The 22,848-nt window shown below is 37.7% G+C and overlaps 1 protein-coding gene and 1 long non-coding RNA gene across 5 annotated transcripts in view; both read left to right on the top strand.

Moving 5' to 3' along the window:
* Positions 1–22,134, top strand: part of LOC103704938 (dolichyl-diphosphooligosaccharide--protein glycosyltransferase subunit 1A) — a 30,696-nt gene extending 8,562 nt beyond the window's left edge. The window contains exons 6-11 of one of the 4 annotated variants that reach the window (XR_003385244.2): positions 7,086–7,154; positions 7,273–7,362; positions 17,076–17,234; positions 19,751–19,975; positions 21,079–21,159; positions 21,697–22,134. Coding sequence is in view for 1 of the 4 variants with exons in the window: in XM_008788463.3 (XP_008786685.2) it covers positions 7,086–7,154; positions 7,273–7,362; positions 17,076–17,234; positions 19,751–19,975; positions 21,697–21,888 (735 nt within the window). In the remaining 3 variants the exon portion in view is untranslated. Of the gene's footprint in view, positions 1–7,085; positions 7,155–7,272; positions 7,363–17,075; positions 17,235–19,750; positions 19,976–21,078; positions 21,160–21,269; positions 21,420–21,696 lie in introns of those variants that run through there. The other 3 variants (XR_003385245.2, XR_003385246.2, XM_008788463.3) reach the window with 3 other exon arrangements.
* LOC120104764 lies at positions 2–5,381 on the top strand. Its single transcript, XR_005507137.1, has 2 exons — positions 2–4,026; positions 4,109–5,381. It is a non-coding gene; the product is annotated as an uncharacterized LOC120104764 (long non-coding RNA).
* Positions 22,135–22,848: the final 714 nt, after the last annotated feature.

Here is a 22,848-nt window from a genome sequence, read left to right as displayed (position 1 = left end):
TTTACTTATCCTATAATATCATAACATGCTATATTGCTTCATGGCACACGTTAAATTATATATTCATATCTCGAAAATCGCTCTGTTTTGTGGTGAATCTTATTCTTTTAGTCAGTCAACATCTGCAGTTTCAAATGTTAAATTTATGCAAAAAGCATTGTTCTGACTGAGGGTCATGTACTATTTACTAGTATTTTTACTTGCATGTTTAGTTGTATTATGTTAGTGCTTTATGTTCCACATTTGTCACTATCTCTTGTGGTCATAACAACATCCCATCCCCTTTGTATTTATACAACTTTTTTTTTAAGCATGAAGTCTTTTATGCAAGGTCCATAATCTCGGTACAAGTGCCATACTGGTACGTTACCAGTTCAGTACGGTCGGTATGCACCCATGCTGAGATAGTTCCCAACCCCTTTTCTTACTTTTTATCATGGTAACATCTGAAAGTAGACAATACGGGTTGGTATGGTATGGTATGGTTTGCATCCTGGTACAAGGCGGTACCGCTCATACATTGTGCAATTATATGCATGATGTCATATCTAATTGTGCAACTTGATGCATCCTTTCTTGTGTAAAATGGGATATTTTTTCTAGGATTTTCTTCTTAGTGCTTGACTTCTTTTATGTGGCTCTCGATATAACCATGATATACGATTTTGTCTTACATGTTTTTGTGTAGAATTTAAACAGGATATGCTAGCTTGTTGTTTATGAAAAACATTCTCTTAGGCAGTCATCAAAGCGAGGCATTGCTAATATCTTGTAGGATCTGTACATAAGGTTTCTTGGTGTTTGAAGTTTGAAAATGCCTTAAAACTCTGAGCATAGTCAATGCCCATGCTATCTGGTCTTCACACTATAGTAATAAGCCCCCTTTTGCTGAAAGTTGCCTTATATAGGAAATAAGACACCAAGATACAAAGGGTTGATGTCTGGTTCCGAGCTACCAGAATGTTTCTTGAGTGTTCATGGATCATATTTTGGTTCGTAATCTTATGCACATATGCATGGTATAAGGCTCATGAGTTGTAATTTAGGTTAACATGCATAGTGCACTCACTTTGCATTCAATTTTTAATCCAACTATTAGGTGGATGTGGAATCCTGTTAGCTGTTGGTGTCCTATTCAATTTTTGGAGAGCGGCCTTGTCATTATTCTCAATTATTTTAATTTTTTTTATTTTCTGTAATTATTTATGATTTTCAAAAAGGAAAATATAGTAGGTTGGATTGACACCTTGAACTTGCTAGGGGTTCTAGTGGCTCCTTTGTCTTAACTGTAGATTTACTGTTTCTTGCAGTATAGTACTTTGTAATTGTTTTCACCTCCTCATACTTTTGGTTTTGTGAGATCATAGGATGGATCAGTATCTCAAGCCGCAAGTCGGATTTTTTCTTTTTTCTATTAAACTGGGGAGGCCAGAGCCACCCAACCCCACCTCAAGCCTTAACCTTGGCAGCTTGGCTCTTGTGCTTGCATAGCCTAATCTACTATAACCAGGACCCTTTTTTTGGGGGCCGAAAATTAAGGGACTACACCTCTCAAAAGTGAAACCCTGACTCGCCTGGGAGGTCATAGGGTGTATGATTGAGGTACGTACTCAGGTACAAGCCACAAGTAGGTTTAATGATCCACATTACTGTTCTTAGTTATCAGCTCTCTCTCCTCACAAGTCACAACCATAACTGACGCCTCCATAACTTGATGGGACATACTTGCTAGAATGTTGCTTGGATCTTAAAACATGCCAGCTTGCCAATATGGAAGGTGAGAAGTTTTCCAGGCTCCTACCATGTCATAAGTTTTTTCATTTCCACCTATTCAAGTGTAGTAGACCCTTCTTCTCTAGTTTCTATGGTGTTGTTGAAGACTGTAAATTGGGTGCTATAATTTAGTGTTTTGGTGGTTGTTTTTGGGTGCTGGTTTCTAAAAATTCTGAATTTCTTTTTGCTCAGAGTGGTGTTTGATGTGTTCAACTGTTCAGATGATGAACTAGATATTATTTTGGAGTTATTTTCCTCCCCAGGTCCATTGAGGATTTTTTGGTGGAATAACTTTTCTACTGAGTTAAATTTTAGGTATACTTTTTAAGATGCTGGGGCACTAGTCTAATTGACCAAAATACAGTACCCTGTCCCATTAAGCTATGATGATCTAGCAAGTTTAACAAATAAAACCTTTTAACTTGTTAATGTCCTCACTCACTTTAGTGGTGATTTCCAGATCAGGACCAGTCATTTGGGAGCACCTGTTAAGATCTTTCTTAAGGTCCAATTACTAGTTGAAGTCTAGTATAATTTAACATTTAGCTTTTGGGTCACTGGAAGTCCTCTCCATGTAGTGTGATGAACATGTGTTGATTTTTCTTTTTCTAAAAATAGATGGATTGCTGTAGTTTATAATCATACTGAAACTGGTTACATGTAAACTCATCTTTCTTTTGTGTATTTTGAATTTTCAACTTTCATTAGCTGACCGAATAGAATTAAGGCCTGAGAGTTTTCTTGAGGTTGTTGATGTGGCCATTTCTCTTCTTTGTACCTGCTATTAGGGCCGAGGGTTAAATCCTAACCCTAACCCTAGCAGGGGGAGGGGGGGGAGAGAGAGAGAGAGAGAGAGAGAGAGATAGAGAGAGAGAGAGAGAGAGAGAGATGGTTAAGAAACGAATCGGGCTTCTCCCAAACGATCGCAAGCCGCCCCGAGGGGGGTGGGGTGGGGCTTTATAATTGAACCAATGGGGGGTTTGGCTAATTTTTCGAGCCGATAGGGTGAATTGTCCTAGTTCCCTGTTGGTTCGTTTGATACGTCCTGAATCGGACGGTTCAGGGCAGTACGACCAACCATGCTATTATCTCTTTTGGAGATGCATAAAGTAAATTATCAAGACAAGTAGAGTTACTTGAGTGAGTAGAAGTTTTCCATGCTTTCCTAATGGTCTAGGACTCTGGACATGTATGAGTTTATGGGGTTCGATTAGATTCTTAACAAATATTTTTAGTTTATTAGATCTTATTCAATATTTTAAATGATTATAGGTCATAGCTAGGTAGCCAAGGGCCCACATGGCTCCTAAGCACTAAGTTGGTTTTTAGAGGTTAAGTTGGATCGAAAGTGGTAAATCCAAAAGCTAATGAATGTAAGATGTCTAGAAAGATAGCTAATAAAAAATAATGATCTATAACATATGGAATCAGCAGTAGTAAATCAGTGAGTTACCAACCTGGCAATACTCAGTACCAATTCACACCAAACTTACATTGAGGAAGCTGCCTGCATTTTCTAGCTTAGGTGGAAATGTTGGATCTATTCAAGTTTGTTGAAATTGGTTCCAATACTCGGTACCAATTACCAACCTGGCAATACTCGGTACCAATTCACACCAAACTTACACTGAGGAAGCTGCCTGCATTTTCTAGCTTAGGTGGAAATGTTGGATCTATTCAAGTTTGTTGAAATTGGTTCCAATTTCTTAAGCTTTATACCCAACTTAAGTGGAGTTCAGGTCTTGGCACGTGAAACATACTAAACCCATGGGTCTAAATTTGAGGTAAGAACTGAGTCAAGTTAGAACAAGTTAGAGGCATGGTCTTAAGGAGATAATTTTGAAAAGCCAGTGTTTTAAAAAAAATAGGTCAAGTGCCTAATTTATGCAGGTCACACCCCCTAGCACCTTGCCAGGTTGAATCAGCTTGCTGTGGGGTGGGTGTAAGGCGGCCGTCCATGCGTAGTTCTATGTTCTAGTAAGCATCTGGGTGCAATAAGGTGCGGATGTGGGTCTACAACGTTTTGGGCACCCAACCACAAAGCCCAAGCTGATCCAATAATCTACGCATCTCTTTTAACTTCACCAATTACCTCTCACTCTTCCAATGTCTTTTACTATCCTCCCTTATCTTCCCCATAAACCCTAAGTAAACCCTAGTGGTGGTTCGGTGGGTTGTGGGTGATGGTCACTGATCGAAGATGGGCAAGCACCGGTTGGTTGGCATCTTTTCGCCAATTGGCATCGAATTGAGGTAAATGCCTCATTTTCCCCATTTTCTTCCTCCTATTTTGTTCTCTCCTCAAGTTCTTTTTTTTTTTCATTTTATTTTTTAGGTGGGGAAGGTGGAGTCATGGAGGCGCCACTAGGGTTGCTTCTAGCAACAATACCTGCTTTGAGTGGTGGCAACTTCAGCAGTTGCTGCTATTAGTGGTGCCACCTCTAGCTGCTACTACCGCCGGTGCTGTATTCTTTACTTTGGGTACTCACCTAAAAACCCACCTAGTGCCTATGAGCTGAGCAACCCCTTGGCCGCTTGCTTCTCACCTTCCGTCATCTAAAACCTTGTAAATCTGGGGGAGAGCGATCCAATTGACTCATATGACCTCTGTATATAATTGTCGAACGTTCAAGTTGTCTGTGTTTAACAAGTGAATAATTTAAAATGTCATCTCATTAGGTTGTGCATCCATGTCAAGCTTGTGTAGCCTATTGAGTAACTGAAGCGTCTTTCTAGATCTCACTTTTTGTACATCCACATAACGAGAGATCACGACATTCCAATCAATAAAGATCCCTCCTTTTTGTATATTCAAAGAGTTCCCCAGGAAAATCAACTTGCCTTTGCATATGATTGGAAATCATCACAATCCAAAATACCTTGCTTCTTATTGGCATTTTGTTAAAAAAATCTACCTCATCAGTTCCATATCTCCTTAATTAGTGCACCCACTTAGCATCCCATTTCGAGAGGTATTCTTTCTTGCATGCATTGGAATATGGCAGTAGTGTGGCCTATGTCCTTGGCGTTGGTATATCTTGAGACCAAATTCCAGGATGCCATGTTGCTCCCTAGAATCTTGTTGAAGATCCTCTAGGTGGCTTCTAACTCTTCTGTTCTAAGTTGCTATTTCTACACTGGAGTAGTGGTCAATTAAATTATTTGGTGTCAGACCTGGCACTGGAGGCTATGCTTGTGGAGCTGGGCATGGATCACTCTAGCGAGGGTTTGGAGGGGGAGCCAAGTGCGAGTCTTGACGGTGGTAGAGATGGTGAAGGGTTCAATGTGATGACCAGACCTCTCCATATAAGCATGGTGGGAATGAGAGAAAAAAATGGCTTAGTTGGCAGAGGGCTAGGGTGCATGGGTTTATGAGATGTCATTGAGTCTTCTTCGGTGTTTCTATAGTGGGTGCGGAGTGTGGAGAAGAAAGTGCAGACCATTCTCTTAGCTGCTGGGAGACAAGCACATGACTGCTGATAGGATGGAGTAGCTGATTGTAAGTAAATTAAAAAGATCAATATCTCAGGGGACATTTAGAGTCCATATAGATTTATTCTGGGCATAATAAGAGAAACTTTATGTGTGAATTTGGATATAGGGTAATTTTTTTCACATAAAAAAAATGTTGATACTTTTATATAGTAGTAGTGATAGCTTTCTTATTCTTTTATTTTTTTTGACAGTTTTCTATGTGATTTATTTAAGTTGCTGAAAGTGGAGTCTTAACCACCGAAGTCACCAAAATTGCTGAAACTGAAATTCAATTGGCATGGTCAACTGAAACTGAGTTCTGAATCCTGCTTTCCATTATCAAACAACTTGTTGGTTAAACTGAGATTTGGTCAATCTTTTGCGACTCAAACTTGTTAATTAATCCATGATTATATCAATATCCAGGCTGGGGGAAAACTTGACCTCAAGTTCCTTCGAGCCAGCAGCATTTAGTTGATCTTTGCTGTGGCATTTTGTCCATGATGTTGATATTTATGTTAATTAAGGATTAAACTTATATAGGTTGGGTGAAGAGTCAGACTAGATCCAACCTGACGACAAAATATCCAACCCTAAGCTTCCCCAATCCAAGAATGAACCTGACCACTCAATTCTGGACCTGAACCTACTTCAAATTATTCAAATTGAAACACAATTGAGTTGGGTTGGATTGAATTGGGTTCTATATAATCAGAATTTGTATAATATTACTGTATGTCTATATTTGAGTTAGATCGAGTTTATCTTCAGGTTGCGCAGGGGTTCTAGCCACTTTATACAATTTGCATTGGGTTTAGGTTGGGTTGAGTTGATCAAGCCTCCAGCTGAAACCCACCCAAAACTGCATTAAGGTAACCGATATTTTTCTACCTTGGCCAATCCAAGTTTTTCTTGGTGTTGTTCCAACCCAACTAAACTGCAGGTTGGATCAGGTTAGTTTTGGGTTAACCTAGCCTAAGTTGCATTCCTAATGTGAATTAGGGTTGAAATCGGATCAGATACGGTTCAGCTACCAGCATATCCATATTCATATTTGTTTTATTTGATAAATATAGATACGGATACGGATGTTAGTCGGATGCAAATGTTTATATTCATATTTGTTTTAAATGGATAAGGATACAACTCGGATACTGATAGTATGGAAATCGGATACATAATTAAATTTTATGACCACATAATCAAAAATATTACTAAGTGGATGATAAATCAAGTTAATAACATGTTAATATGATTATTTATTTTTCTTAAAAGTTCATGAGTGCTATATAAAATTAAATAGGGTTACAAATGGAATCGGATATTCGGATTCGGATCGGATAGTTGTTTAACCATATCCATATCTATTTTTCTTTGATGGATATGGATATGGATATAGATGTTAGTCAGATGCTCAAATATCTATCCATATCTGGATAGATTCAGATACGAAAATGGATCCTAACGGATATTATCCAATCCACTTTCACCCCCAATGTGAATAAATGGTTCTCAGTCTTCCTTACCATCTTTTAAATATTCTTTGTTTGTTGTTAAAATTTAAGGATTACGTGGTCAACTAGCTTTTGGAGCATTTATTTTTGCAATACATCTTCATGAATTCAGATACCTGAGCAGAATATTCTGCACATATTAAAGGTTGCTTAATTAATATAACTATTTTTTTCCAAAGCGTTACATAACATTTCCTACTTATGCAGGTCTAATAATTAGATTTACAGTAAATTTTGGAATTAGATTTACAGTAATTTTTTAGCAAGCATTTGGGACTGGAATCTTCGTCTTCTGTGTGATAAAATTTAACTTGCTGGCTGCAGGTTGTCTTGCCTGAAGGTTCGAAGGCTATTTCTGTTTCTGCTCCATTTCCTACAAGGCAATGGCAAGAGGTAACAAAAGCATCCTGAATCTTTAATAACTTTGCAAAATGTTGGATTAATTGTTTTCTTTGTTTTTCATGCTAGTTCATGAGGGCTCTATTTTAAACATTATTTAGCGGAACTGCAGGTAAAATATTCACATCTGGACATCGCTGGAAGACCTGTGGTGGTCCTGGAAAAGAATAATATTGTTCCTGAGCATAATTTGTATTTTCAGGTGGGTCTCTATTTTTCTTATCATTATGACTCACTAAGGACCTATTTTACTTAACTGTTGTTTAAGTATATACATGTTATCTATTTAAGGTATTGATCTAGCATGATTATTGTCTTTCTGACTTAATTAAAAGCTCGGCATTTGTTTGCTGGACTTTGATGTATAGATGATTCCAAGCAATACTTCGAGTTTTGTTACTTTGATAGTGAAAAGACATAATTATATATAGAAGAAAGCAAGGAGTGACACGTAGCTTTCCCACATTCTCTTCCGTGCCTCAAGAAATCTTAGAGGCCTGTTCCCCAAGAACTATTACTAATATATCCTTTAAACACTGCTGAGTATCTCATCAAAAAAAAAAAAAAAAAAAAAACACATGCCAAGCTTTCCTAGCCTCAATCTATTGTCCACCCAGCAAATATAACACTCCTTTTCCCTTCTTTCTCTCAAACCAATCCTTAGTAGCTCAAATCTTCTTCCAAGGGTGTAGCATCTGCATCAGAAACTTCCTAAGTGCTTCTTTACTTGACTTGTTTCTAAAATATCAGCCTTGTGCACCAACACCTGCATTCGCCCATGCTCCCGACCCTGGCAACAAACTTGAATATCAGCCTTGTTTCTAAAATATCAGCCTTGTGCACTGACACCTGCTTCGTTACTTGACTTGTTTCTAAAATATCAGACTTGTTTTCATCTCAAGATTCTATATTTGCTTTGGCACGATAATTAGGACAAGGCTTTCAAATTCCTTGAGATTTGAGGTAGAAGAACGATTGGCTAGAAGCAATTGCCGGTTCAAGCTTTCTGATTTTTTTGATTTATTCGAATGTTCTAAATAATCATTAATTATTATGTCATGGGAAATCAAATGCCTTGTAGAAATTTTTAATCCATCCTACTACTTGATCTAGATCAGTTTGCCCCATGGAGGCTTTTTTCCTCGTCTCTAGGATCAATGTCAATTATCTTCATTTTCTGCTATTGTTGAGGAGTGCTAAGATGGAAGGAGAGTAGATTGGAGGTGGCATGGACTTGTAAAGGTGTGAAAAGTAACGGAGAGGTGGGAATGAGAAGATGAAGAGGGGGTGAAGATAGAGCATGGAAAGCAAAGTCTATGAGGGTACAATAGGAATGCTGTTTTTATTTTCTTAGAACCATAAAAACCAGTTTTCCCAGTGATTGTAGACACCTAGGTTGGAAATAACTGGTCCAAGTTCGTGGTAGATTTGTCTAGGATAGTGGATGAGCTACCTAGAATTGTTCTTATATATATCATCATAAAAATTGTAATGGTATATGTTCTTGCTATATGCCACTATACATATGCATGTATAGATGCATATAAACACATTTTTCTGTCTCCATATGCATGCAAGGTAAACATCCGACCGGAACATATGCATGTGAAGATGCATGTTCTTAGCAAACAAAAAAAAAGATGCATGTTCATGTGCCTTAGTTGTCAAATCATCATTGAGATGACAGGGAATATCCTATTTGAACATATAATGAAATTGTTCTCATGTATGGCTAATTGTGCATTTTCTGTTTAATCCTTTTTGAGAACTTAGGGATGAAAATTTTGACTAATGTCTGAGTTTTCACTTGTTTAGTGTGACCAATTCTATATTTATATTACCATAATCTAGGGTTGGAAGTGGGCTTGGGCCTCCCTAAGGTCCGTCAGGTTTTGTTGACTTTGGATTAGCATTGGGTCGAAGCCTGAGAAAGTTTAGGTCTAGCTTGGGCTTGGTTATAGAGCCCAAGAACTACAAAATTGATCCTTACCGCTTGGTTTGAGATGTACTATACCAAACGATGTGGAACCAGGTCAGTTTGCTCGTTTGGTATGGGAATCAATCCGTATCGGTCTGAACCGAGCAGAACCGCTTGGGTACCAACATGTACGACCTGGTTTTGGGTGATACTGTGATAAAAATTGAGATAAAAGGATCTGAAATTTTTGTCACAGTATAAAGTGCGTAATGTACTATACCGCAACTGTATCCGATATCGAGATTGTAGACATTGGTAGAACCCAAATACAAGGTTGGAGGAACCGGTACCAGACCCTATACCGGTTTTTCGATGGGACGGCTCGGTACGGGCCTGCGTCGTGCCGCGTCGGGCCTGTACCGACACAACAGAATAGATGGGGGAGAGAGAGAACGAGAGAGGAAGAGAGAGAGAGAGTAGAGGAGGGAGGGCGGGACGCCGACGGAGCCCGGTGGAGCCCACGAGGCGGCCGACGCCGAGGAAGAAGGCTCGCTTAAGCGGCCCTTCTTTCCCGGCGCCGGCCCTCTCGCGGCCTCCACTGGCCCTCCGCTGGCGTCCTCTCTCTCTCGCTCTCCCTCCCTCCCTCCCTCCCTTGCTCGTTCTCTCTTTCTTCTCCTTCTCTGGCTCCGGGAACATGTCCTGTTTTCGGAGCCGGAACCGTACCGATGAGCCACTGGTACAATTTGAAACAAGCGGAACCGCCCGCTTTGGGTCGGTTCTCTGACGTTTCCCAAATATAAAATAGGCTTAACTCAAGCTTGGCCAATAGCGTGACTTAGGGCCTGACCAGACTTGGCTTGTAATCCTAACCCTAACCCCCTTTCTATCCGCCACGCCTCTCTCCTACTTACATCCTCTTCCAATACTCTACCTCGCTCTCTCCCTCCTACCCTCCTCTGCCCCAAGTTCTCTTCCTCGATGGCCGCCCACCCACTTGCCCTGCCCCTCACAACTAGCCTCATTCATCTTGCTTTTCATCGCCCCTCCATCTCCTCACCATGTACTCTCGCCAAGCACGCTCCTCCTCTTCCCCGTTCTTGCATTTCTCTTGCTTTTCCCTCTAGCCTTCGTTTAGGTGCTGCCTTTCTCTTTGCTCTCACCATGCTGGGATTGGATTCAACTTTGTGCTGGGGCTCGGGCTTGACCCTGCAAAAAGGTTTCAGGCCTTGGGCCTAGCTCAAAGCCTAAAAAGTATCATTTTAGCCGGGCTCGAGTTGCACTGAACCTCGACCCCACCCAGCCCAGTTCTAACCCTACCATAATCTTTCCTAACAAAAAATGTCTCATTGTTTTGTGCTCATATTTCTTATTAAAGACTAAAGCTTTTAAAAAACCTCAAGAAGTTTATCCCAATCTTTTCTCTCAATTTTCTTTTTTATTCATATCCCACCTTTTATTACCTATTAACAAGAATTAAAGTCCCCCATTATGGCTTTTAGATGTCATTTCAGATCACCATCCATGTATTATCAATGTTCATTTACTTTTACCTTCTATGGAAGCATGCATAAGAAGAGCTAGATATGATGATTGGCACGGACTATCACTTAGCAAGCCAAGCTTGGACTGACATGGGACATAATTGATTACTGATGTTTACATGCCTAGTACTATTCCATGGCATGATTGATACGCAGCAGTTAAAATCTTGTAGGCATGTCCCTTATCACTAGGGACAGAGATTATCCTTGGGGGGCGGGGGCAAATACATCGCACAAAGGAAATAATAAAATATTATAATCATATAAGCAATGCAATTGCTATACAAATCTCATGGCATTCAATCATCACAAGCTACCATAATTTTATTCAGTACCTCTATTAGAACAAAGAGATAAGAAGAATTAAAGTTATTTTTAAATTTTCTTATGTTCATGTTATTTCACCAAATAGTGAAGCATTGTCTTTGAAAAGAATATAATAATACCAATACTATTAATTATTAAACATCATATATATATTTATGTTCAATAACTGCATCATGCCAAATAGGGGAGTGTTAATGAGGAAGAAGACTTACCTTGCAAGTAGATCTATCCATGAGCCGGACGATCCGCTTGGCTTGCTTGAGCTCGAGGCCTTTTGGGCAGGCTTGGGTCAAACATTTAGGCCCATCGGCCTGAGCTGGGCCTGAAAAATTGGCCCGTTTAATAAACTGGCCGGGCTTGGTCTTGGGGATTAAAGTTTGGCCCTAGCCTGGCTTGGCTCGATTTTTTATTTTGTTTGTGTTTTTTGTTCATATTTGATATGTTTGTAGATTTAATTGGTAATTGTTGTTGATATATGAATTTAGTGGGATAATAGACATATTGTAGGTTGTTGAAAATATTTAACTATTCATATTAAACAATTTAAAATGTTTTTGAGCATTTTTAGTAATTTTTAGTGTTTTTTAGAAAAAATTAATAATGGTCATGAAGCTTGAAGCTCGTCTCGAAGTCTGAAGCTTCAGTAAGAGCCGAGTTTGGGCCTAGAAAGTAGGCCCAAAGGTTGGATTTGGCCAGGCTCAAGCCTTGGAAAATTTTGTTGATCTTTGGACAAGGCCCAACTTGAGTCGGACCCATGAAAAAGTCTACTATCAAGAGAAGAGAGGCCATCGCGGAAGAAGGAAAGCTTCGAGGAACTAGAAGAGGGATGTATGATTAGCATTTTTGTTTTAGGATAGTTAAGTAGCCAAGAAATTGAGCCCGAACCTTAGCACATTTAGGTTTTCTTAATTTTTCCTGTGGACATATTTGGTTGTTTGATATAGTCTTTTGATTCTTAAATTGTTAAGAGTCCTGTTATGGTAAAAAGTTAACTTCTGTATTTGAATGTGATTTTTAATACAAATTTAAAATATATTTTAAGCTAAATGAATTAACTTATCTCTTACATGATATGTTACATGAGTGATCTACCATCGGTTTTTTAACCTTAATCAAATCCAACCATTGATTAACGAATAAATGTCATTTTTTATTTGGGGTGGGGGGAGGGTGGGGGCTATGAATGGGATCTAAGTGGGGACCATGCCCCCCCTTCCTAAATGACCTTCTTTGATGTATGTTATTTTAGTTTAGTCATTTATCTCTCTACTGATATGATTTATATAGGTTTAGCATGAGCGCTGACAATATAAAAGATTACGTAGGATCAAAGAGGAAGCAAGCAAGCTATGGAGGCCTATGCTGATCTGGTAGTAGAGATAGGTTGAGTCACATTTCTTTGCCTAAATCTTCATGGGCGTAGCCTATCGTAGGGCGTGGAAAACTATTCCTTTCCTCTAGCACAAAGCAACATCTACATAGTAGTTTTGGTTTGGAGTTGATGTTAGCTAAAAATAAAGAGTAGCAAATGGTTGCAAGGAGTTAAGTATTTGTTGCAAAAGATGGTAGCTAGGACGAGAGACACTAATAATAGTGGGCGGTGGTAGCAATTGGTAGTTGTGATTAGCAAAAAAAAAAAGGATGTGTGGTAAACAGGAAATTTGCATACATGTATGTTTAGCATGAATGCAACTGAAGATCAAAAGGCATGAGAATGACTGTTATTTTTATTCAAGATTTTCATCTTGGTAGAGTTATCTATTATCTGAATATATTATCCACTCACAAATATGATACATATATAAAATATCCACCCTGTTATCTCAGCTGGTATAATTTGATGTCTCCCAGGATATTGGTCAATAATTCAAATTTTCAAAAGCTGTTTTATTATACTTTATATTAAAAACTAAAATTTAGGCCTAATATATTAGGAACTTCAATTTCTGAAGCCTTCCATTTTGGTTGTGATAAACCATACAGTAGTGCCTCGTGGTATTGGTTACCTATAGATTTGGTTGGCACACCAGTCTTCTTAGACTTTTTCCATTATAATAGAAATTATTGGTTTTGGAGAGGGTTTGTATTATATTGGACTACCAATGTATTATGGAAGGTTGACCCTCTTGCCCTCTCTAACCTTCAAGCTTTTACATAGCCTGGGTTCTTATCTATTTCTACCTCGCAAACTCGCTCATGCATAAGACACCTCTAAACCCAACCACGGCCTAATAGTGTTGGTTTTAAGATTTAGCAAACAAAGCTGGAGTAGACACGTGGTAGTTTGAACTACATGATATGTTCATGAGTATATTTTATTTTATTATTTTTTGGTTGTTGTGGAGGATCAGTAGTTGGTGGAGGATAAGTTATCTTTAACCTTAATATCCAAAACTAAAGATGATGTCTTTAGTTCTAGAACTTTCTCATAGACAACGAAAAAGGGAAATTACAAAAAAAAAACCGAAAAAGGGAAAATAGTGGAGATTAAGGAAAAGATGATGCCACACCCCCCCCCCCCCCCAACAAATAATAATAATAATAAAAAAAACCTTCCTGTCTCCCTCTTGGCCTAGGGTCTGAAACACCTAATTGTTTTGCAGGAAATCACACCACTAGCCTTATAAGGTTAATTGTTTGGGTGATTTAAATTTGGGCTTGTAGAAGTGGGAGTTGAAATTTTGAATGTTCGAGGCCAAGTGTTAGTGGAATTTGAGGATGGGAGGAGGTTAGTGTTGGGTTGTGCCTCAGTCTAAAAGCTCCCCTCCCCGCCAGTCCATACTAAAGTAGATCTGACAGTAGATCCAGCAGGTGATTCGGGCGATCCGGTAGCGGGGGAGTCAAAAATCCCACCAATAGTGGTGAAACATTTAGATCAATCAGCTCCTATCTCCCTCCTGGCCTAGGGCTTGAAACACCTAATTGTTTTCCAAGAAATCACGCCACTAGCCTTATAAGATTAATTGTTTTGGTGATTTAAATTTGGGCTCGTAAAAGTGGGATTTGAAATTTTGAATGTTCGAGTTCAGGTGTTAGTGGAATTTGAGGATTGGAAGGAGGTTAGAGTTGGGTTGTGCCTCAGTCTAAAAACGTTTTTCAAGACTAGGCCTGAGCCTAAGTTCGAACATGACATGAGACCAAAGTAAGCTCGATTATCTCTAGACTTGATTGATGAGATGGGAAGGAGGAGATGGCATGAGTAGGTTGATGGGTTGTTGGGCTGAAGATGAAATCATCAAATTAATGGTTTGCTGGAGGAGATGAAGCTGCTGCTGGTGGGATTTGTAGACGGGATGACATTGAAACTTGAAATGATTGCTTGCGTGGGAAGAACGACAAGGTGGTCAAACATTAGGACATGGGGGGAAGGTGGAGGAAAGGATGTTGGAGATAGAGGAGGTAAGGACATGGCTGGAAAAGAAGGGCATGATGTCAGGAAGAGGACACTACTTGACGTTGCATTACTGGAGGTGGATGTTGAAGGGTGGTGGTGGAGTTGGATATCAGGTGATTTGCTAGTGGAAGGTAGGTCATTATGGTTGGAGGTGGCGATGGACGTCGGTGGTATGAGATGGATAGGGAAAAGAAAGAAATAGACTTTCATTTAAAGTAAGAAAGATCCCAACCTTTCATTCAAAGAAAGGCTAGGTTTCAGTATATTAATAATGTGTAATACTATAATAAAAATGTATTTATTTATATTTAAATTTTATAATTCATGTTTCAAGCTGGGCTTGGTTGGGCCAGTGTATAGTTTGACTTGGCCCAAAAAAATGGGCCTTAATTTTTAGGCTTGGGCCTAACTTGAACCTCCAAAAAAGGGCCCAAAATCCGTACTCAAAGTTGGCATTGTGCAATGGGCCTGGGATGATCGGGCTTGGGATGGGCATAATAATTGATTTATGCAGAAGTCTCCTGGTTACTTGCATTAGAGCGCAATTGTGAGAGGGAGGAAAAATACTTTTTGTTTATTATTTCTGTTAGATAGATGTCCAGGGTAATACTGGAGTTAAATGGATTGTTTTTTCCTAATAGTGAGAAAAGTGGGGTGACACTTATTGCACATCCCTATAGAATCCCTATGCGAGAGCCTCGAGTCTGTGTTCACATGCCTTGTTGGAGAAATTGTAGCCATCTACATGCCTCACATGCAGCATATGTGCCAAATGCTTGTGCTATATAACAATAAAGTCTTGAGCTTGGCTACTTTTGTGGCATATCATTCCTTCAATATAAATACAAGGACAGTGAGTTACATCCCCATGGACCCAACCACACTCCATTTTCTATATTGACTTCCATGTTTATTAAAATACATCCATTTTTAAGGGAGGGACAAGGGAAGCACATCTCCCAAAATTTGGAGTGCATTTATGAAGTTATATAATTTCTGACATTTCTGCATCAATGCATCCAGTATATATTCTACATTTCTTCCAAAGCCGATTCTTATGAACATACTATATTTTTTGAAATTTTTATCAGATAGGGTTCCCAATTGTGTTCTTCTATGTAGGTAATGTGGTTTCCAGTATTTCTCACTGCCGGCAACTTCTTACAAATAGATATCTCAGACAATCAAAAACTGTGCCAAGGAAAAATCGATTCACTCATTCTACATTCCTTACTGTGTTGCTGTAATATTATCTTCTATTTAGTCCATGAGGCAAAAATCTTAGTATTTTGAATAAAAATTCTTTAACTTTGTTTGTTATTAGTTTGTATTTTTCAGACATATACCTTTGGCATGGGAAACGTAATAAGGTAGCTGAGCATCATTCATTTTCTGTTGGATTCTAATATGATTGTCATGCACTCAATTTTCAGTCCTATGAATGACTACTTACTAGTATTGCAGTTACCTCACTTGACCCAATATTAGGATTAATTTTTTTCCTAAGTTCCTAACAAATGTTGCATTGGTTATTTAGCCCTGTTTGACATGGGAGCACCTATGGAGAATGGGCACAGGTTTGAGATATGGATATGGCACGATAGTAATACATGGATATGAAAAATCTTGAAGAGTAGGATACAATATGGCTAAGGCACGCCAACAAGCAAATGTATTTAGAGAAACATGCATGCATAACTACATACACATATATGTGCACACATGTATGTGTGTAATGTAAACAAGCATCCATAAGGCATGGTAACGCTATGAAAATAACATAATCCATACTTTATACAATAGCATCAAGTTTTACAAGCTTATTATTTAGACATCAATCCATAGATACCAAACCATACTTCATATATTTTTTTGAATGTTAACATCATGGATTCCAGAATTGACCATTCACTAGTAAAAGGTTAATTGAAAAGAAGAAAGTACCTCCCTTTCATTTTTTGAGGTATTGGGAAGTATCTCGAGCAAGGTTTGCCGTATCGGTAGCGAAACGTGACTCAGTACGAGGGGCATACCAGATCTCAGTACACCAAACTAACCCCATACATACCGATACTATACCAACATTTGACTGGTATGGTGTCCAGTACCAAAATGGTGAATCTTGATCTTCAGCGTAGTTGGGAAGTATTTGGAGTATTTTTTTCTAATTTGAAAATTGGATAAATGATGCGAGTTCAGACAGGTATCTGAGAAGTATCTAACATGTATTGGTTCCTAATGCTGGATATATGTGATTTGAATTATCTGTGCATCCTAAGTGGCTGCCGTTTATCTACCTATGCGTTATCTCAAGATAAAAAGCATAATGGTGATTTAAATTTCAATTTTACGTAAGTTCTTTTTATGTTGTTTGGATTTCAGCTAATAAACCTTGTGCAATGAGTATTACATACATGAACCAAATGTATCTCCACCTTTTCTGTTTTTCTATTTCATAAACTTGCCAACTCATCATGATTTGTAAATGATGTCTTTCAGTGTAAGTTAAACAGTGAAACACCAATTTCCAACTATATCAGTTTGAATGCTGCTACTTAGAAATGCATGTAGTTCTCAATGTCATAATTATTTTTTTAAGAATTTTGGATATTTTTAATTAATGGAATCTGGTAATAGAACTATGTCATGAAATTGTCAGTTTACAGTCATTCTACTGCCATCTTTGCTTACATGTTACAGAAATCTTTTGTTAATTGTCTCTTAGTGACTTCTAGGTGTATTACAAGTTCAACAACCTGTCACTGCTTAGAGAGCCAATGATGCTGATTATTGGATTCTTCTTCCTATTTATTGCTTGTATTGTGTACATGCATACTGATATGTCAATCTCCAAGTCTTCTGCTTCATATCTGGCAAAACTGCAATGGGATGAGGTAGGAAATTTTAACTTGATATCCTTGTCTTACAGATGCTTTTCTCTTCAGTATATTCCAAAATGATTATTGAAATTGTTATGGATTCTTATAGATGGCCACAATCTTGCTACTGCTAGCTATCTTTTATTGCTAATATACATTGTGTTCGAGCACTATTTATTTGTTGGATGTGATTTGTTTGCAACTTATATGAACTCATCCTGATTTATAGTAGGAAAGTCAATCAGCCAATTTCTTATGCAACTGATAGAAAAATTTTGTGAGAAGAGAACAGATACACAATCGTCATCACTTTGAAGGTAGCTCGAAAGAGTAGCACAAGACATAGTTTGACAGGTATTATAAAAGAGAGTTAGGCTGAAAGGATTATATTTATATGTTTTTTAGGGCCATACAACGAAGACAGTTATTGTTTGTAGTTGTAGTGAGATAAGTGAATTTGAAACCACAATGGGACTACATTTCTCTCTTATTCTCTCTAACAATTGAATTTACTGATGATATAAAAGAACAAATGCTATGATATTTGTGGTTGATGTGCTTTCTTATGGAATGATAGTTTCGATGTTAGACAAGGATTGAGGAAGGCTTTATAGAGTAGACCTATAGTGCATATCTAGTATTTTAATGGACCTAGAAATCAAATTGAGGCTTTGCTTAAAATAGTGGCCAAGAGATATCCCACGGTAGTCTTGTTTGTTTGCTTGTATCTATTAAAGATGGTAAAAAAAAAGCAATGAAGACATGCTGAGGCTGAAGATGTCTTAAGAAGCGACTTATTACTTGTCGGACAACAAGTTGGCCTACAATGTTGTATTGTTGGGTTTCTGGACTAGAAAGGGTGTCTACTGCCTAATGATGCAAGTCAAGTTGGTATAAATATGTCGCATAGATGCATAGATAGGGCAAGGAACAGATACATTGATTGATAAGATATGCACAAAATGAGTTATCAATAATATACTTATTTGTTCTTTTTGTATTTTTCATATGACTGAGTAATGATTTTTTCTTGAATAACACATGTTATATTGGTTGTATAAAATGGCAAAACAATAAATTGTATGACTTATGCAAAAGTGAGATTGAAAGAAATCTGTTTTTTTTACTGGTCAAAGATTATCCGTTAAATAAATGGTTAAAGTATTAGCAATACAGGTATGTTGTACCAGAATTCATCTGATACCTTGGGTAAATGTTTTTGGCAGCCAAGTAATGAGCACACATTCAAGTATAACAACTAGAACTTCAGGAAGTATGGATTTCACAGGCTCGTCTACTGTTGTACATAGTTTATTTAGTTATACTAATGCAATGTATTACATGTTGTGCTTGTGCTTCTCAGGAGCTTGCATTTGACCTTGCTGACACTCTGCAAGCAAAATGGAAACCTATGCAAAGTGACATTTCTAAACTATTTTGTGATAGAATGATAAGATATGCTGGAAGTAGTCGTATCTTAAATAATAGCACTATTTCATATAAACAGCCTTTCTGACAGTTTCAGAGATCCCCTTACATTGTCATCTAGCTGTTATCTTGTCGAACAGCTTTTATATAGTGGGAAAACCTGCTGTTATTTGACACTCTCATCTCCTTAGAATGATATTTGTTTAAATGTACTTCTCCATATCAATTCAAAACACAGCATTTTATTTTGGGAACGATGGCAATCATTATCATGCTGTCATTCTACCATTATTATTGCCTGTTATTTCCTACTGTGATGACTAGCAGCAGCCGTTGATGGTCATTACTTTAGACAAAAAGATTCCAGTCGAAGGTTGGACTGGATGAACAATTGGCATAATTTTTGATATGGTGGTCAATGGTATTTTTTGGAGCTGTTAGCGAAACCTTAAGTTCTATGCCACTTGTGATTGGTTTATGATGAATAGGGATGTTCTGAACATATAAAATGGAAATAATTGTTAGGTGCGATCTAAACATCTCAAATCATGTTGAAGACAAAATGTTGTTGCCTCGAAATAGGTTCTAAACATTTGAATAAAATTGAGATTTAAGCCATGGGCTAACCTAAATAGGTATTATATAAGATTAAACAGAAAACAACGAAAACAAGTAGCTCAAAAAAGATAGAAAGTTTTTGGTGAGAAATGATATCAATTGGGCCTCCTAAATTAAATATTTGGTCTTAAGTATGTTTTAATTGTATTTATGAGTGGTCCAATCATGTACCGACCTGTATTTGCTTGTGCTGTAGTTTGTTTATGTGATACGCTGGTGTGAGCTGATAATTTTCTGATGGCAGAGTATTGATAAACAAACATGAATTTGAATTTTCCTATTAGTTTATCCATAAAATATTCATATTGTGTCTGTCTTCCTGGATCTCTAAGTGCTGTGACAGTTTCCTTTTTCCTGTCAGTATACCTGAGCATTCTTTAAGAATGTTTTCCAATGTATGTCTGGGAAGAAAGTTTCTTTGTAGTTTTGCCATTGTTTCTAATGTGTGGAAAGTTCATTTTGACATTTTTTTGATCTCGGAACAGGTGCAGGCAACAGTTCAGCAGGTCCAGAATATTATCAGCCACTTTTTGGCAGTCCATGACAGGCTGGAGGCATCATTACGAGATCTCTCCAGAACAGGAGATGTTCAATCCTGTAAGGCAGCTCGTAAAGCAGCTGATGGGCAACTTAAAGAATTGACCAAAGAGTTAAAACCCTTGTTGGGATTTTTGCAGTCATCTCCACAGGCTTCTCAGATATGGCCTAAGGTGTGATATGAGTTTGCCTTTTCTCCTATTTATGATCTTTGACAAGTCTATATAGGATTTGTTGCAAGATACTGAAATGTTTCAGGCCTTTTGGCATTGTTAAGACTGAATTAGTTCCCACCATGAAACGTTCTTGCCTTGTAGCTAGTATGGCAATTTATGACCCAACCTGCTGATCCACATGCAACTGGCCTAGGATAAGCAGGTTTTGGGTTGGCAAAAATGGGTTCAGGACATAAATTGCTCAACCCAACTTAAAATTGGACCAAGTTCAGGTTTAGAATCCTGACTTGTCTTACTTGTTTTGTCCTGTTAAATAATTTGGTCAGTCAACACGGTTACAATTTGACATGATTAAGACGTTTTTAACTTGTTAAACCTGTTTGGAACTTATTTAACCTACTTGACCTGATAACGGGTTATGCAGGTTGGGTCAGGTTACATGTTTAATAAATAGGTTGGCTTTGGTTTTGGATTTCTCATAAGGGTGAAAGTGGATTGGATAATATCCGTCTGGATATGTTTTCGTATTCAAAACTATCCGGATATAGATAGAAATTTGAGCATCCGACTAATATCCATATCCATATCCGTTAAAGAAAAATGGATATGGATATGGATAGACAACTATCCGCTTCGTATCCAAATATCCGATTTCATTTGTAATCCTATTTAATTTTATATACCACTAATGAACTTTTAAGAAAAATAAATGATTACATTAACATGCTATTAACTTGATTTATGATTCAGTTATATCCGTATTTATATTCATACGTTTGGTATCTAATTTGTATTCGTATCTGTTTAAAACAATATGGATATGAATTTTCGCATCTGACTAACATCCGTATCCATATTTGTATGCGTCAAACAAAATAAGCATGGACATGGATATACTAGTATTTGATTTGTATCCGATCCGATTTCAGCCCTAATTTCTAACCTGCTTGGTAAACTGGTTGGGTTTGGGTTAACGAGGTTCCCCTAATACCCTGTCTCTCAACCTGACCAGAATCTGACATATTGCCACCCTTATTGCTTTGCATGAAAAGTATGATATGTGGGGGAATAATTTTACTAATGCAAATAAATCTTGCCAGGTCACTGCTCTGGCGGTGTCTTGATGTTAACCTGATCAGCTAGCAGTTTCCATAGTATCAGCCTGGAACTAGCCGACTCAGGTTTGGTTTGTCATATCTATTCCCTTTGTGATTTTAAAAAAAACATCGTGTCGGATCCTTGCAAGTCTCAAGAGTTGACAATTAAGCATTACTATATTTTTTTTGGTTAGACAGTAAATTGAAAGGGTGCAGTTCATATTACTGATGAAATCAAAGTTCTGAAAGTTGTCTCTAACTAGGTGCTGTTTCCCAATTGACTCATCCCTTTCACAATTTTTTTTTTTAATTTTTACATGCATGTTGATATCAGATTTACATATTTCTGAAAAATTTCTGAGCCTGTAAGTGTGAATGCATTGATTTTTATTGTAATGCAATAGAATTTGCTTCAGCGAATGGTACATAAGATGGCCTTCTCTTTGTTGTACTCATTGTACTGTGTCTTTCAACTTTCATAGATTACAAAAATGTGACATCAATGCATATTCTCTTTAGTCTTTATACGTAATAATGATTCTTTGTTTTCGTGTTCTTCTATTACTACTAGTCTTGAATTCAATAAATTTATTAAGTTGTGCTTTGGTTCTAATACTATAGGTAGAGGAGGTGGTGGCGAAGGAGAAAGAAATGCAAGAGAAACTGATGCAGAAACACTCTACTGTAGTTGACTGCTTTGAGAAGAAGCTCGGCGGGCGAGAAATTGAGAATCGGATTGCTTCCCAGCAGCAGAAACTTTCAGCATTGAGGCAAGAGGTTGATGATCTTCTCGAGGTCATTGATGAGATCTAGATGAAATATCCCTTACATTATGAGTTTTAACCCTATTGTGAGATCCTGCTTAGGAATTTTGGCATGCTTTGTAGGGTATTCAAATGGTCTCCCAAAATGATTGGTTACTATACATACCATCATGTTCTTCATTTGCATGCTTGCTGAGATATTTGCTCGGAATACTTCTGCCTGTGTGGTGTTTCGAAAATGCCTCATTAACGAACATGAACTTCTGATCGGTTACTGAGAATTGCACTTTTCTCACCTTCTATGTGATCCTCTGTGGTGCCACTTCTTTCTCCTGAGAAATACAGGACAGGTGGGAAACAGAAGCAGGTTAGGCAAGATATACTAATTATGGTGCTTGGAGATGGCGATTTGTTCAATTTGCACTTATTATGGCGGAATCGGAAGTATGGGCAACAACAGTGATGGTTTGAGATGCTCTATGGTAGTTTTGAAAACTAGAACACAATGCCAAGCTGGAGGGAATATGTTATCTCGACCTCCACTTGAATTATCTCTTTCTGCACCTAGCAACCTTACTTGTTTGAAAAGAATAAAAAGAACAGTGAACTTCACAGCTCAATAAATAACCATGCACTACCCTATTGGATGAAGTATAAATTTTACAAGATTAAACGCATCATTAGAAACTAACATTTATTGCAACTCAATCATTTTGTAGATAGAAATATAACAGTTCACGAAATGAAAATCCGACTATGTTTGTGTAAATCATATAGATTCATAAATTCAGGTCCAAGCATATAACTTAAATATAATTCTAATTTACTAAACAATTATGCTATGTAATTAGAACATTTCATGATAACTGTATAATAAAACATGTTATGAAACTAATTATTCTATTGCATATGCAAACTCTATAAATAGCCATATCATGGCATAAAATAATTTTCTCAGACTAATTGTAATGGTTATTTTATACCCATGATAGGGTCATAATCGATTGGA

This window comes from Phoenix dactylifera, unplaced genomic scaffold (genome assembly GCF_009389715.1).
Source record: "Phoenix dactylifera cultivar Barhee BC4 unplaced genomic scaffold, palm_55x_up_171113_PBpolish2nd_filt_p 000097F, whole genome shotgun sequence".
Lineage (NCBI taxonomy): Eukaryota > Viridiplantae > Streptophyta > Magnoliopsida > Arecales > Arecaceae > Phoenix > Phoenix dactylifera.
Note: the sequence above shows the minus strand (reverse complement) of the source record. Positions and strands in the feature narration are given on the sequence as shown.